The sequence below is a fragment of the Amphibalanus amphitrite genome, unplaced genomic scaffold, assembly GCF_019059575.1.
Source record: "Amphibalanus amphitrite isolate SeventyFive unplaced genomic scaffold, NRLGWU_Aamphi_draft 001398F_arrow, whole genome shotgun sequence".
NCBI classification, from domain to species: Eukaryota; Metazoa; Arthropoda; class Thecostraca; order Balanomorpha; family Balanidae; genus Amphibalanus; species Amphibalanus amphitrite.
The window spans coordinates 32,142-49,504 of record NW_024882891.1 but is presented as its reverse complement, the minus strand read 5'-3'; the positions used below and the strand labels follow the sequence as shown (position 1 = coordinate 49,504).

The 17,363-nt window shown below is 46.1% G+C and overlaps 1 protein-coding gene across 1 annotated transcript; it reads right to left on the bottom strand.

The window, feature by feature from the left end:
• Window positions 1-8,141: 8,141 nt before the first annotated feature.
• Window positions 8,142-9,095, bottom strand: LOC122372765 (MFS-type transporter SLC18B1-like). The gene has a single exon (XM_043350322.1). The coding sequence runs from the start codon at window positions 9,093-9,095 to the stop codon at window positions 8,142-8,144; it is 954 nt and encodes a 317-aa protein (XP_043206257.1).
• Between the last annotated feature and the right edge of the window lie 8,268 nt (window positions 9,096-17,363).

The following is a 17,363-nucleotide window of genomic DNA, read 5'->3' as shown; positions in this document are numbered from 1 at the left end:
TGTCACCATCCGGTTGCAGTCCTCAGTCGGGTCGCAACGTGTACCTCTTCCGCAGCGTGGAGCGCGCTCCCGCTGGGCAGCGATACAGCCAAAAGTAGCATAGCATGCGGGCGGCCAGCGCTGCGCCGGACAGCGGACCCATGCCGGGGGTATGCCGGTCTCGGCCATTAGCGGGGTCGTCGGGGCCGAGGCTGTACATACAGCTGGTGACCGCGTGAGCCGCCAATCGAAGCTCACGGCTTATAAGCTCGACGCGGGCATCACACGCCGTCCCGATGGGAGCTCCACGACGCCGCCGCGAACTCCAGCGCGGCTCGCAGCGCGAAGACCAGTACGGACGGCCGGGGCAAACGGCGTGCGGGAGTCGCAGGCGACGTTCTGCGGACAGAAAGGGTTGGGCATAAGCTGGTCGGCAGGACACTCTTGAGCCGAGCCTTTGATGTAATTACAGATGATCCAGAAGCATGCACAAAAATTCATGACACACTATTCTCATTTATGTATTTGCTACATATGATATGATATACCAGCTCATGATCAGTGACGCATTCTGGGCAATATGTTCTAAAGTGAAGTAACTGAAGTTACAGCTTAAAAGCTTAAAAAAACATCTAAAAAAACACACACACATTCGATAGCTTATGAGAATAACATGCCTTGTGTGCTTAATGCAGGAAAATATTTTTTTTTCACTTTTTTAGAAACAGCAAAAGAGTTGTCAACAAGCCATGTCAACTATCTTAACAATTTTTATGGAAACTGCTCTAGCTAGCTTAAAGTTCCACAACGTTTCCGGAGCACCGTACCCAAACTCAGTTCATGTTACAAGAAAAAACAGTAATAATGCCTCCTAATTTTGAATGAAATATAGGTATGAGTAATTTGATTTGGAAAGCAACAAATTTCCGCACATCATTTTAGCAAAATTACTATTTTCTTCAGCCATCAGGTTACACAAAACTATAGTAAATTTTATGATCTAGTTTACACAAAACCAAAGCCCCGATTTTAACAAATGTAGATAAAATTTAAACAATTTTAAAAAATGTATCGTGGAGAAAATGAAAAGTGTAGATTTGTAAAGCCGGGATATTTCAATTTCACGGATTAGGCACTTAAAGAAATATCTTCACCTTTCTTTGAGCCACCAGCCTTCACCCAAGTTTTACACGAATGTAGTGAAGCAGACAATGTGGCAACTCAAAATTGTGATGGTTTGAGATAATTATGACGGTAAAAGAAAAAGCAACACAAGGTTCCTTACCCTCGTTTTTTTTCACATGGGTTCAGATGAGGCTTCAACTGTTGCCGACCTGAGGAGCTATAGGAACTTGAGCTTTCCAAAACTCAATTTCTAAGGGCACTGAGCAGTGTTTGGCTTTCACACGAATGCGATAGTAAGTTATATGAAGTTGACAAAGCAAGCAAAGCAAAGCATGATGCCCCGCGCGTCCGCCCGCGACCACGCCCCGCGTCCGACTCCCGACCGCCGCGTGACCCGAGGCGCCCGGCGGTCACGTGACCTACCGGCCGGGACTGCAAACGGCCCTCACCACCATTCTTGTATGACGTCATATCCTACTGAGGTGCTGATTGGTCGGAATTAGATACCTGAAGGTAATTATCTGCCGTAGTTATTTTTGTTTCATTGTTTTGCGTGTTTTCTTATATGAAATGTAATTAAAAAATTTGTCATATTTTAATCACCATTAAAACATAACTGAATAGGTATAAAAGAGAACTCGATATATACTTTCCTTGTTTTTAAGAATTCCGGAATTAGATACCCGAGGGAGCAAAGAGGGAGCAAGTTGCCACGCTGATTTAATACCTCATAGTCGAAAGGTGGGCTACTAGAACCAAAAATTGCTGTGTTTGTAAATAAATAAGTGATTTGAGGGCAAAAAAATGCCCGGATTTAAACTTCTAAAATTATTTTGAACATAAAATATTTCAGTTTGAGGGATGTTAAGGCCTCTAAGGGTAGGTACTTTTTAGGTATCAAATAAGTTCCTCTGCGAAAGTTCCGTCGTGAAAACGGCCATTGCATACTTTACCTCTCGATCGACGCGTGAAGTTATCGTGTAAGTTATCATGAATCCGATCGCGACGAAACTTTAGCACCCTCATGTTGACAAAGTCTGAAAATTTCATGACCCTGACCCAAGTGACCTTTGACCTGTGGCCTATTTCTCGAGACTATCCGTGCGTTCGGAGAGCATGGAATATTCACCGTCCCCTGGAATATTCACCGTGCCGCGTTCGGAGGCGTATCTCTCTGAACGGCCAATCTCCGGGAATGTTCCGCGCGCATGGAGTATTCCACGGATTCCACGTGGAATGTGCCTCTCCGAACGCACCATATGTTTGGCCATGTTTGAGGCCATGTTTAGCCGGAATCGCGATTCCGCGTATGTCGGCTCACATTATCCGCTCGTTTACAGTCTTTTCGTGGTTTAAAACGCTCAAACATGTGAAATGATGTTGGTCCCAACCATTGTGGTAGGTGTCAATGTCACCTTAGGGTCAAGTCAGGTCATTGACCTTTGATGACCTCGGTGCACTTTTCCGAGTTTAACATGTTTCTAGGATAGTTTCGTTTAGCTGATTTTGAATTTAGCATTTAGCAACCATTTGAACATTTACGAAGTAGTTTTGATGCCTTCGTATCATGTTACGTAGCTGCCAGTGGTAGTCGGACACCTGCTACACGGACACCCATAAGTACTGTTTGACCTGGTTGACCTGACCTGGCCTGCCCCGACATGGCCTAAAGGCATGAAGACATCATCTATGATCCAAACTAACATGAAATTCGTGATCAGCACAAAAAATATATTACAGCCTTACTTTAGGAGGTTCTGACAGGCCCTGATTTTCCCGTCTTTTGGGTCTGTGACCTGACCTGGGCGGTGTTTCACGGCACGCTGCCAGCGCTGTTGGCACTTTTGGTTTCCATGGAGACATCAACTAGCCTATACCTACAACACTACCGAAGGTTGACCTTAGCTCGCGGAATGCGCTGGCAGCGGCTGGCAGCGCGACCGTGAAACACCGCCCTGGAAGGTCAACCAATGACCAAGGACCTTAAAATCGGGTATCATCGGCTTCCTCTCGTCACTGACAGGCAACACACTCGTTTTTTTCCGCGAGCTCTAGCTTGATCAGGGGCCGAACGGCAGAGAGGTTCAACCGACACCTCCCAGCCCGCGAAGGCTGCGCCAAGCACCGACCCGGAGCGGTGGTCGACAAAAGCAATTTGAAGTGTTTTCAAAGTAATATTAAGGCACGGGTTGAGTGGACTACCATTTCTCTCTCTATTTTTTTTTTTAGTTAAAAAAAAATTATCGTTTCAGGGCTGTGACGAAAAATAAGTGGCCTAAATCCGATGAGAAAACAGGATTTGGGGGTACCCTAGGTTTGGCTCCTTGCACGAGTTGCCCCCCCCCCAAAACGCAAGTCTGGATCCGCCAGTGTCGATGATTATACCTACCCCTCTTCGTAAGTAAGATCTCTATGGGGAGAAACAAAAACAGTTGCAGCATGAGGGCCAAAACTTACGAGGCTGTTATCCTTCCAGTCAGGTCCATATGTGCGAACTATATAGCTTCTTGCGTTAGCATAGGTAATACAACATGGCTCATTTGAATCTATTTTGAGTTGTGACCATGCGTAATAGCAATATCTTAGCTCTGATTCATTGCAGCATTTTGAACGTTGCGGTAAACTTGAACTTTTCCTAACTAGATTTATAGTACCTAAGGTGCGTAAGGCAAAACATTTCGTCACAAGAAATAAAGTCACATTCCTTTACGAAGCGAGTATGGATAATGGCACTTACGCTTAATTAAGCTTGACTTTGCTGAACTGTGCACAAGAAACGGGGAAGGGGGGGGGGGCGGGGCACCGCACTGAGTTCTCAGCTGATCATATTGGTCACAAGCGGGGCTGCATGTTTTATCTTTCAGACGATGGGCTTAACTTGACTCGAATCCGACTCCGACTTCACCGGAAGGGCGTTCCACGTCAACCGATAATAATGGCCATGGTCATGGCCATTTTTACCTCAACCCCTCCGATTTTTTACCAAAGATGGACAACTAATAAGCAAAAAATATATTATTCTTGTGCAAATTTGACGCCATGCATCCCAGAAACACATCACAAAACATTGGCTTTTAGCAAAGTACCTGCCAGCTTTAAAAGCTCCATACCAATTTGGAAACTCGCAGTTTTGCCCTTGACGTGATTTTGACGTGACCTACATCACATGGACAGAAATTTTTGTGCTTCAAATATCCGTTATAATAACGGATATTTCAACGGCTCAGTTAACCTGCGTCCTGCAGTGCGCGTGTTAACACGCGCACTGCAGGGGGGGCTGTTTTCAACCCCCTCTGGTTTTTTCACTGTAACTAAAAAAACAGTGAAGCTACGACTTTAAAAACTTTGTATAGCTGTTCATCAAACAATTGTACATCACCTCTGAAAAAATTAGTGCTAGGTCATGCAAGGTCAAGTCACCAGGTCACGATAAGTGACCTCACCTCATAAAAAGTTTGACGCTGTGCTACATCCACACCATTTGACTGAATGCTATGAAACTTTCAGAAACATATTAGGAGACCATAAGGAACATTTTGTTTATTTCGAAATTTTATTTCTGTGACCTTACGTCAGGTCACTTTTTGGGGCCCGGCATGCAATTTCGGACATAACTCGAGAAATATGGGGCATAGAAACGTCATTCTTTCACCATCCCGCTTATCTTATCAGGACGCGTCGATCAAGATGCAACTTGACCTAGTTTGGTCAATGTTTGACCTAACATGACCTCGATCTCAGGTCATCTGAGGTCACCAACGGGTTTATTTCAATAACTTTTAATTGAATAGAGATAGAGACTCCGTTCGACGTTTATCGTGTTCGTCTCGTCAATGCGGATCGAATGATATGCAACATGAACTATTTCGGTCAGGTCATGACCTTGACCTGAGGTCAACTTTTTAACTTGACCTTTCGAGGTCATATAATATACCATTCGATGCGCCTTGACGAGCTAAAAACGATGGTGTGTGAATTATTTCTCTATCTCTTTGGGCTGAAAGGTTATTGCAGAAAAAACATTTCCGGATAATTTGCAATATTGATCTGACATTACATGACCTCTATAGGCTGAACCGTTGACCTAAGGTCAAATCTGAGGAAAGCTTAGCAAAAGAGCGTTTCAACAGCTATCGAATGCTTTTTTTCGCAACTTTCTAGCTCATCTAGTTCCCGAGATAAAGCGGAAAATATGGAGGGATGTCGAGATCGCTAAAAATCGCAACATTTTGAGTTTGGTGACCTCTGCTGACCTCGTTTTTGACCTGACCCAAAAATGATCTGAGTATTTCTTGTAGATCTCATCTCAACCTATCCAACGCCGTTTACCGCTTGTCGCTACGTTGCACCGTTTTTGAGATCTCAGGGGGGGGGGGGTTTACCCCCCCCCCCACCTGCAGTTCGTGTTCGACTCAGACCCGCTGCAGTGCGCGTGAATGAATGGCTTTTTCCTCGAATATAGACAGTTTAAATGTCGAAAATGATGTATTTAGGTGAATTTTCGCCCTCAGGGCATCATCAGACAAGCAATTGGCATAAACTAAACATCAAACATCAGTTTAATGTATTTGATGTACATTTGATGTAAATACATCAAAAAATATAACAATAAATGGTATTTAAAAAAATAATTATAAAATGATGTATTTAGCTGAATTTTCGCCCACAGGGCATCACCAGACAAGCAATTGGCATAAATTAAACTGATGTTTGATGTTTAGTTTAGGTATGCCAATTGTTTGTCTGATGATGCCCTGTGGGCGAAAATTCACCTAAATACATCATTTTCGACATTTAAGCTTTCTATATTCGAGGAAAAGGTCATTCATTTTGAGTTATTATAACAATATGTTCCTCGCGAGAGCACTCAACACCATATCTTCATAATATCCGTCTTAATGAGAGTTTTTGAGTGCCGCGTTTGCCGTCTTTCTACCACCGTCGGCTCTAAAGTCTAAAATTAAATTATACGGGGGGGGGGGGTGCAGAGTCTGCCATTCGGGGCGCGTTTGACTGAATAACCCAGCCGGCACGGGTTAACCCGCGCCCTGGTGGGGGGGGGCTATTTTTTGCCCCCCCTCCAGACTTTTCGATATATCTCCAGAACCGCTGCGCCGATCATCACCAAACTTTCAGTACCCTCCCGGACATCAATTTTACATATTGTGACCAAAAATTTATCCAAAGGCTATGATTGGTTGGCCGGAAATGACGTCAGAGTGACGTCATGTTCTGCCGTTTTCGACCCAAAAAAGGGTTTCGCGGGAAGAGCTGTCAGGCCTATAGCTTTGCAAATACAGAAAAACGATAAAGACATAAAAGCTGTAGAATCGACAGGGCTACAAAACTTGCTATCTCGGATTTTTGAAATTTTTGGATTTTGACCCCCAAAAATAAAAAAAAAGATTTTTTGATTATAATAGCCGAAAAATCCAAAAAGTTTTTTGAATTTCGAAAAAACCGGAATATATGTGATAGTCCTTACCGCCTTCTATCTACATACCAAATTTGAGATCGATACCTCTTTTTTTGGCCAAGTTACAGCGAAAAAACTGTTCAAAATTGATGACGTCAAATTTTCAAACTCAATTTTTTTTTGCAATTCTAGACCTCGTAGCGCAAAACAAAGACCACCATTAGACTCCCCGTGATGAGCTGCATCGAATCAATACCCATTTTATGCAAAAATATCAACTTTGAAATTTGACCTTTTTTGACCTGACCTTGACCTGACCTCCACCAGAAAGTGGCCTAAGCCGTACCTGATAGTCTTATAACCAACACCATTGAGTTGGAAATGAAAAATTGGCCATAAAACATGCATCGCACAACCTTAGTACCTAAAGTTAGGTTCATGTGACCTGACCTGTGACCCTTGGTGACCTGACCTGTGACCTGGTAATGTCAGTGACCTCCTATAGCAATATATGTACTAGGCAACTGACGCCCTATCGCTGATTCTCGACAAAATGCGTTTTCTTCGGTGTTATAGCGCCTTCCCTAGATGACCCGGTACGGTGAAACATTTCATCTTTGACCTGACCTGTGACGTCATCGGTGACCCCGAGGTCAATGAAATTTGGTTTCCTTCGACAAATTTGACAGGCCTTTCGAACGCCGTTTGAATTTTGCGGATCCGTCCAGTAGTTTCGGAGATACGAGGGGGGGCAAAAAATAGCCCCCCCCCCCACCAGGTCGCGTTATAAACAGACCCCACCAGGGCGCGGGTTAATGGGTCTCCACAATGCCCAGAACAATCGCTCTATAAACGCACTTGCGCCACCTGTGCTCCCATCTGCCATGTGTGTTTTTGTGTGGTAAAAGACGCCACATTAATCCGAGGCAGGGTCATGGCTTCTTAACCAGGTTGTGTGTACCGGGAAGTAAGCGTTTCTAGAATATTGGCGGAATATGTTGACCTTAATTCTTACATAACTTAGCCGACAGATGATTCAGCAAGGGCTAAGTGAGATCGCTCTTCCTCCCCGACATTGTATGTGATTCAATTGAACTAGCGGCTAGCGCTGAATTGAGCGTTTAGCCGCCATTCAATTTGACTAGGAATTGCACCCAGGACCCCACTTACGAGCTCTGAGATCATCTTTATAGGCCAGGAAAGGTAAACAGCAGACAACAGTTTTTAGAAAAAATATCGATAGATAAATTTTAGAGCGATAGAAGTACATCGAAATGTTCAGACCATGCCATACGATGAACTGACTCGAAACATAACATGTTTTGGTCAGGTCGTGACCTTGACCTTGTAAGTTTTCCATGAAAACGGTCACTGTCATCTTAAATTAGACGTGTCTTAACAAGGTACCTAAAGCTACAGAAAAATAGCACACAATGACTGAACGAAAATTGTTTAAAAGCTTCATTTAAATCTAAAATCTCATTCGCCTAGCTCGATAAAAAAAAATCTAGCAGCCACAAGTCACAGCTCGAACGTCTTTCGGTCAGAACCATATAACACATGCCACTCAAATATAGGCTTCCGAGATAAATCAGCTATTTTTGATCTGAGATCCACACCTTCAGGGAGCGGCAGCCGGCGCCGCTCGTCGCGCCGCGTGATACACCACTCCACGTACGGCCATGGCCAGGCAGAGGAGCACGGTGACGCCTCCCAGCCCTGTGGCCAGCACCGGGAAGCCCCAGCGGTCCGTCACCAGCCCGCCGCCCATCGGACCAGTCATACTACCGAAGGAGTAGGCGGCGCCGCACAGAGACGTCACCAGCGCCTGGGCGCGCACGTCGCTCTGCAGACCTCGCGCAGTGGAGAGTCGCACAGCCAGCGGCAGCAACGGGACGTAGGCGCCCACTTGAAACACCTCGCGCAGCGTCATCCCCACGCCGAGCAGCAGGCGGGACGGCCGGAGACCGAGCAGCGGCGACGGAGGGATGAGCAGAATGCCCAGCGCGGTCGGCGATAAACAGCAGGCTTCAAGCAGGAACGTGTTGTCGATATAATCCGAGAGTCGGCCCCACAGCGGGCTGGAGAGCGTATAGCCGGCAAATGAGCCCAGAAAGAAGAGACTCAGCTCGTCGGGCTGCATGTCGAGCGTGTGCAGCGTGTAGGGCTCAATGTTCAAATCAACTGCAGTCCAATTCACCCCATTGAGAAAGAGGGCCGTGAAAATGAACCAGGTGTCCGCGCTAGAGAGCACCAAACGGAGTCTGTCGCGAAGATGCGACACTTCACCCTCCTCTTCCACTTGCTCGACCGAGTAGTCTGTCACTGTCGGCATCAGGAGCAGGCTGGCGGCGGCGTTCCCCATGAGCAGGGCACCAAGCACGTAGAACGGCGCCCCGTAGCCGCCAGCCGAGTATAGCACGCCGCCGATCGCCGGTCCCAGGCACAGACCCCCTCCGTACATACCCTCCACCAGGCTGACGGCCAAGTTCATCCGCTGCGGGAACTGGTTGATGATGATGGTTCGCCCCGCCGTCAGTACAGCGGCTGTGCCGACGGCTTCGGCGACGCGCATCGTCAGACCACCCCAGGAACGCTTCCGGCCGCTCCACGTAGACGAGCAGGCCAAACACCACCGTGGTGACGCTGGCCAACAGCAGACCGAGTCGGTAGAGCCGTGTCACATCGAACCGCGACGCCAGCCAGCCCATGGCCCAAAATCCTAACGAGAGCGTGAGCGCGAAACAGCTGTAAACAGAGCCCGATGAGGCATTGCTCAAGCCGCGCCGATGCGCTTCGTGCGTGAAGAACGGTACCTGAATGTACACGCAGCTGCCGGCGAGCAGACTGCTGCCGGAGACACACACCAGCAGTCCCACCTGACGCCAGGTGAGCGGTGTCGCTGCGCTGTCTGGAGGTTCTTCCTCGGTGGCCGATAGAGGTCTGTCGGCAGCGCAGTGGATCTCTCCAATGTTCAGCGAAAGGTCTTCGGATTCCGAGGTAGGTTTGACCTTGGAGTAGGTTTTTACTCTCTGCTGGGATGATAACTCGAGAAGAGGCGATTTCTCCCCGTCCGTGGTCCAACTCTTTATGACATTTTCGGATTCTTGAGAATCGTACATAGTTCTCGAACGGTGTTGTGCTGATAACCTCTTTGCGCAGCAGAACCAGAACTGGCGGAGGCGGCGGGCACACTGCTCATTAATCTGACTTTTCGCCGGATCCGCCACCGCGCTCAGCCGCAAGTGGCACCACATATGGGTGAGTCCGGCAGCTGCTGGGGTTTTCTCCATCCGTCACTTGCTGGGGGAAGGGTTAAAAGCTAGTGATGTCAATTACAGAAAATCGGAATACCGATACCAAACCATGCCAAAACCGTGAGCAAATACCGAAACAGAACCAACTTTGAAAGATGAGGGAAATACTAACTTTTTACCAATTTCTTAGCCTCTTATACATTAGTAAGGGTTCATAATACCAACAAAATACCAAACACATTAGGATTGAAATACCAAATACCAAGTTGGTATCGGTTTGGTATCGGTATACCAAAAAGTTGGTATCCGATTGACATCTCTATTAAAAGCCCCCCAGCCGATAATTCGAGAACCAAAAGCGCAGCGAAACACGCGAGGCGGCAAACGCAAGAACGCGACGAGACACTTTTGATGGTTACTTTGAAGTTGGAGTTCGAGGTCACAGGTCGGTTCAGGGTCAGGTCAGGCACCTGAAATTGGGCTTTCGGCGTACTGGGCGCCTCTCGTCATAAACTGTCAAGATTGCGCGCAATTCTTCAGCTTAGCAGGGCCTCGTCTAACATGTTAGCTGTGGGGGGGGGGGGGGCAAATCCCCGCAGTCACCGGCCTAGCCCCCCCAGTCAGGGTAAAAATGTCACTACTGGGGGGGGGGGGGGGCGGCAAAAGCGAAAAGGCAAACGAATTTTTACTGCAAGGCGTCAGTGCACATAAAAACAAATGCATAAACGAAACATGGATGCAATGTAAGCACATTGATTTACCTGATTAGGTACCTCTGATTGTTTTCACGTGTTTATTTTGTTTATCTGATGCCATTATTTTTTTTTTTCGCTCAGCAATACGTTACATTTCGGGTTTTTAGGTGACCTAACTCCGAATCCCGCTTATCCTTCACGCATCAGTCTGTTGTTTCTGTCCTCGGGGCGTCAAGCTGTTGTTTCTACCTATCGTCGTCCTCACTACGCGACGTCGAACTTCTGGCTGGACGGTCACCGGTGTGCGGCGAGAGTAGCTCCTAATCGTAATGAAGCACTAAGCAGGCTCCCATTCTGGGTGATCGTAAGCTAAGCTTGGTGGTCTGTCTCTGGGGACGGGAAAGACTGACATGATATTCGTGATCAGCCCCCCGAAAAACCTCATGGCAGCCGCGTTTTACGACGTTCTAACAGGTCCCGATTCTCCAGACTTTTTGGTCATTGACTTGACCTGCAAGGTCAACCAATGACCTAGGACCTTAAAGGGACCCTCCCACCTTCAAAAAGCTAATGAATTGGCATGAAAGTGATGTCGCTCGGTTCAGAAAGAGCGGAAACGAATATCTGCCAAATTTCACGGAAAAATATTCACCGGTTTTCAAGATATTAGACTTTTACTTTTGCTTACTTTTTGGATCTCTCCTGTTTCTAGCGACTTTATTTGGAAGCAATAATTTGGCAGCCTTGAAGTGCGGCAGACGTTGCGCGCAAAGCAGCGTATACCACAACGTGTTAACCCGCGCCCTGCTGGGGGGGGGGTGTTTGAACACCCCCCCCCTGTGGTTTTTCGCGAATATCTCAAAAACGGCGGCGCGGAGCGCCGCCGTTTTTGGTACACCTTATCATACATCAATTCTACACATGTTGTAAAAATTTCAGACCAAGGTCATTCAAGGTCAGGTCACCAGGTCACTCGAAGTGACCTCACCTCATAAAAAGTTTCAATGTCTGTCATAGCTACACCGAGTGACCGATCGCTTTGAAACTTTCAGCGATTGCTAAGAGCATTAGCATGTACAAAATGTATATCTCAGAATTTTGATATCGATGACCTAAGGTCAGGTCAATTTTGCGACCTCACCATTATAAGTCAATGAGAGAAAATTGAAATGCGCCTGTTTTGGACGAAAGACACTATAAACACTCCCAAACACTGAATTACAAGTGGTTTAGACACACTGAACATGAAAATGGTGTCTGTGACCCCTGTTTATGCCCTGAGGTCATCTTAGGTCACGAATGGTATCTAACAGTTTTTCGCAAATAACTTTTGATAGAGGCGTGCTAGAGCGATGAAAACGCCTTAGATGTGTTCAGCTCGACGATACGGATCGACTGATATGCAACATGACCCTTTCCGGTCAGGTCATGACCTTGACCTGAGGTCAAATTTTCAAGTTGACCTTTCAAGGTCAAATTATAGTTCGTTCGATGCGTCTTGACGAGAGGAACACGATGCCGGTAAAAGTAAGCTCGTACAATGCTTGGGTCAAAAGTTATTGCAGAAAAAACTGTTTCCGAAAAAATCGGCTATTTTTGCAGTTTTTGCCCCCTGCAGGCAAAACCGTTGACGTTAGGTCAAATCTGAGAAAATTGCTCAGAAAGGGCGTTAATAGGGCTATCGAATGCGCTTTTCCGCGGCGCTGTAGCTCTATTGGTTCCCGAGTTATGCGTTGGCTTCTTGGAAATTTTCGACATTCGACCTGGAAATCGGCGAAAATTTGCCTTCAATGACCTCTGGTGACCTGACCTTTGACCTGACCAAAAAATTGACTGAAGTGATTTCCTCATTATTTTTGACGCTCTTTCGAACGCCGCCTTCTGCGTATCGCTACGTGGCCCAGGAGCCGAGTTAGAAGGGGGGGGGGGTGTTCAAACACCCCCCCCCCAGCAGGGCGTGGAAATCCAGGACCCCCAGCCGGGCGCGGGTTAACGATGGTTTTAGTCTAAGATTTAAAAATGGATAGATCTCCGCTGACGTCACAAATTCTAAGGGGGCATTCCAATGCCCCTTAGAATCCAAAAACTGCAAGTTTGAAGTTCCATATCTCCGAATTAAAGCATTTTTCGATGTTGTGAGTGCCCACACCGGTATTTGCGGGCCATGGCCACCAATTTGGCTATCTCAAGTCTCAACTAAAAACTAGGTGGGATGGTCACTTTAAAATTGGGTGTCATCGGCTTCCTCTCGCCACGGGCAACACGCTCGTTTTTTCCCGCCAAGCTGTAGCTCAATCTGGGCGAAACAGCAAGGCAGGGGGGGTCTAACGGAACCCCCCCTTATACGTTCGCGGCTGAAAAAAAACACCATTACGGGCGAGGGATTGATTAACGCGAGGGTACTGAAAGTTTCGTCGCGATCGGCCGCTGTTTACTCGAGTTATTCGCGAAAACCGAGGGGGGTCCGTTCGACCCCCCCCCCCCTATACGGGCAAGGGTTAAGCATATGTCACGTTCAAGGTCAGGCCAATCCGGTAAATTGATTTCCTTGACTTTTACCGGCGAAATTCAGATGAGTTCTGTTAAAGCATATATTTTTTTAAAAGAAATTTTGTCCGAATGAATGAATGGGTGGCTATGGGCCCGGGTGCCCCGCTAAGCAGTGCTTGTTGCGAATGACACCACGGAACCACCACCCCCTTGCCGGTGCCCGGTTCACCGGTGACAATTTGGATCGAAAGTTTAACGTGCCGCAGGTAGATGGCGGCACGGTCCTCCCGGGTCTAGCGTGGCCCTCTCGCCAGTTGCCAGCTGGCTGAATGTAGGAACGCGGGTCAAACGACGTGGAGCTTCCCGGCCGCGAACTCACTGCCACCGAGTTAGGAGACGGACGCCTTATCCACTAGGCCACGGGAGTCAATATGTACATATTGACGGAGTTAGGCTGGCGTCATTTTTATTAGGTCGATTTCAAAAGACACATGCGTGTTGCATATTTACCTATGAAACGAGACGACATGCCGAAATCGAAATGTGAGTATACCTCTTCGAGTCGTTATTAAGGTACTTTATACATATGAAGCCACAAAAACGTTCTTGGCCACTTTCATTTGCCCTTATGACGTCAAAGGAAGGTAGAAATATCAAATTGTACCGATGCACTTTGGCAAACATTTTATTGCGTAAAAGTGACTATTATCACGTATGCAGAAGAAGCTCTAACGGTCATATTAAGTCAGGAGGAGATGGATATCAGGGGTGTAACTTTATGATATTGTCAGGGGGGCTCAGCAGTCAGCAGCAAAACTTCCCTATTTGGGATATCTGTACCTATTAATTCCGGGGCGTCGCCACGGGTTTTCGACAGGGGGACGGATCGTCCGACTAATAACTGAAACCTAGGTATTGTTACCGTATTTTTCAGGCCGATGCACTATCTGTCCAATGGTAATGGACCAAAGTCCTACACACTACAGTCTGAAGTCCGATTCAATTTGACACCGGTAACGGCACTAGCCTTTTGTCTTCTACGAGGTATGACTGTTAACCCGCGCCCCGCTGGGCTATTCAGCCATATACGCGCCCTGCTGGGGGGGGGGGCAGATTCTGCCCCCCTGTCTAACTTCCGAAGTCCGAACCGATGGTCGTAGAAAGACGGGGAAAACAGCACTCGAAAGCTCTCAACAAGGCGGATCCTAAGAGCCCATTTTTTTTGCTTAAGTAGGTCAGGGGTCAGGTCAAGGTCAGGTCAAGGGTACAAAATGCAAGTTTCTACAGTATCGGCCTTGCACCGTAGTTGCCGAAGAATGGACTGAGGCTGATTGCCCAAAACGTGTTTTTAGACTACCAAGACAATATTCGTTGCATACAATGTCATTCGAAGGTCAAGGTCAAGGTCAGGTCAGGTCAGGTCAGGTCACCAAAAACAAAATATAGAAAAGGGCATGTGCGACACATGTTTTATGGGTCATTTTACTCATAGAATTCAATAGGCACACTCAATAAGTGATCTGGACCACCTCTGGATGAATTTCAGGTCGAGGTCAGGTCAAGGTCAGGTCAAGTGAGGTCAAATTTTGAAGTTGGTTGTTAAGACCTGTCAAGGTGTCAATATGATGCAGTTTTTCACGGCGAATCGAATGGTGCTATTTTTGTTTCCGTACGAGGTCTAGAACTTCCAAAAACAATCATTTTTCAAAATTTGTGTGTGTCGTGATGTCATAAAATTTTGAATAACTCCCACATTTTTGAACCGATTCTTCTAAAAATTGGTATGTAGGTGCACATAGACCAGTTCTCTGACATCTATTCCGTTTTTTTATACACTCAAAATTTCGGATTTTATAATTATTTTCCCAAAAAAAGTCAGATTTTTAAAAAAATTTGGGCCAAAATCCAACTTAAAAAAAACGAGACAGCCATTTGATAGACAAAGTAGAATCGCGTATAATCTTTTTGTTACGTCTTGATTCCTTTACAAATGAAGATGTTAGCGGCGTTTGAAATTTTGCCGTTTTTGAGGCGAAAATGGCGAAGATGACGTCACTAAAACGTCAATTTCTCAAACATTTTCCGACGGATTTCGCTCAAATTTTCAGGGAATGTGTCAAATTGATGTATGATAAGGTACAAAAAGTTTGACGTCGCTGGCGTAACGCGTTTAGAAGTTATTGGTGAAAAACGGGAGGGGGCAGATTCTGCCCCCCCAAGCGGGGCGCGGGTTAACCTTCGCCCCAGTGGGGGAGGGGGGGCATATGTTACCACTCTGTCACGTTTTTTGCGTGTAAATAAAAAACCGCGTACGGCTTTTTGTACATCAATTGTGGACAAGGTGTGAAATTTTTGACCCCAGGTCATGTCAGGTCAGGTCACCAGGTCAAGTTAACTGACCAAGCCTAAAAAAAGTTTGCAATCATGTCCAGCCTGCAGTGTTTGTCAGAGAGGTTTTAAACTTGGTGGATTGCATGATGTTATGGGCGCCTACAATTAGTATATCTCGGATTTTTTATATCCGTGACCTAAGGTCAGGTCAGTGACGTGACCTTTCCATTATAAGTCAGAGGAGAAAAATTAAAATGCCTCTAGATCCGTGTGTACGCATAGGAACAGTCCAAATATTTCAGAATCACAATGATTTGGACCACCCTTGACGACCAAGGTGTCTTTTTTGCTGATAGCCTCTAGAAAGGTCATCCGAGGTCATTTGAGGCTACAAACAGATTTTTGCCAATAACTTTCGATTGGAAAGAGATAGAACGCTGGGGATGGTCTCATTGTGTTTGTCTTGCCGAGACGCATCGACTGATATGCAAAATGACCTTTTCCGGTCAGGTCATGACCTTGACCTGAGGTCAAATTTTCAAGTTGACCTTTCAAGGTCAAATTATAGTTCATTCGATGTGTCTCGGCGAGAGGAACACGATTCTGGCAATATAAATGTCATGGCTTTTTTTAGTCAAAAGTTATTATCGAAAAACACTTTCCGTAAAAAAAGCTATTTTTGGAGTTTTTGCCCTCTGGATGCTAAACCGTTGACCTGAGGTCAATTTTGATAATCACCTTTTCAAAAGAAGAGTTCAAGAGCTATCAATTTCTTTTCCACGCATTTTTCTAGCTATCACAGTTCCTGAGATAAATGCATGCTTTCTGAAAAATATAATGACGTTTGGCAAATTTTGACCTTTGATGACCTCCAGTGACCCCAATATTGCTTTTAGATGAAAAATGACCGAAATACTTTCAAACGTACGCATTAACCCGGCAGGCGGTGGGCCTCCTGGCCACCTTCCGCGCGGTGGGGGGGGGGGGCATTTTTTTGCCCCCCCCCCCCCAGTATCTCCGAAACTACTGGACGGATCCGGAAAATTCAAACGGCGTTCGATAGCCCTTTCAAATTTGTGAAGAGAAACCAAATTTCATTGACCTCAGGGTCACCGATGACGTCACAGGTCAGGTCAAAGATAAAATGTTTCACCGTTCACGGGGTTTCTAGGGAAAGCGCTATAACACCGAGTAAAACGCATTTTGTCGAAAATCATCGATAGGGCGTCAGTTGTCTAGTGCATATGTTGCTATTAGAGGTCACTGGTCATACCAGGTCAGGTCACAGGTCAGGTCACCAAAGGTCACCAAGGGTCACCACATGAACCCAACTTTACTAAGGTTGTGCGATGCATGTTTTATGGCCAGTTTTTCATTTCCAACTCAATGGTGTTGGTTATAAGACCATCAGGTACGGTTTAGGTCACTTTCTGGTGGAGGTCAGGTCAAGGTCAGGTAAAAAAAGGTCAAATTTCAAAGTTGATATTTTGGCATAAAATGGGTATTGATTCGATGCAGCTCAACACGGGGAGTCTATGATGGTCTTTGTTTTGCGCTACGAGGTCTAGAATTGCTAAAAGTTGAGTTTGAAAATTTGACGTCATCAATTTTGAACAGTTTTTTTCGCTATAACTTGGCCCAAAAAAGAGGTATCGATCTCAAATTTGGTATGTAGATAGAAGGCGGTAGGGACTATCACATGTATTCCGATTTTTTTTTTCGAAATTCAAAAACGTTTTGGATTTTACGGCTATTCTATTCAAAAAAATCTGTTTTTTAATTTTTGGGGGTCAAAATAAAAAAATCGAAAAACCGAAATGGCAGTTTTGTAGCCCTCTTGATTCCACACCTTTTATGTTGAAACATTTTTCTGTATCTCTAAAGCTGTAGGCCTGACAGCTCTTCCCGCGAAACCTTTTTTTTGGTCGAAAATGGCAGAAATGACGTCACTCTGACGTCATTAGCGGCCAACCTATTAAAGCCTTTGGAAAATTTTGGTAACTATGTGCGCTAGCTACTCCCAGGAGGGTACTGAAAGCTTGGTGACGATCGGCGCAGCGGTTCTCGAGA

Bases quoted from the DNA above. Each gene is read 5' to 3' on its own strand.
- LOC122372765 (XM_043350322.1), bottom strand. From the start codon at position 9,095: ATGCGCGTCGCCGAAGCCGTCGGCACAGCCGCTGTACTGACGGCGGGG.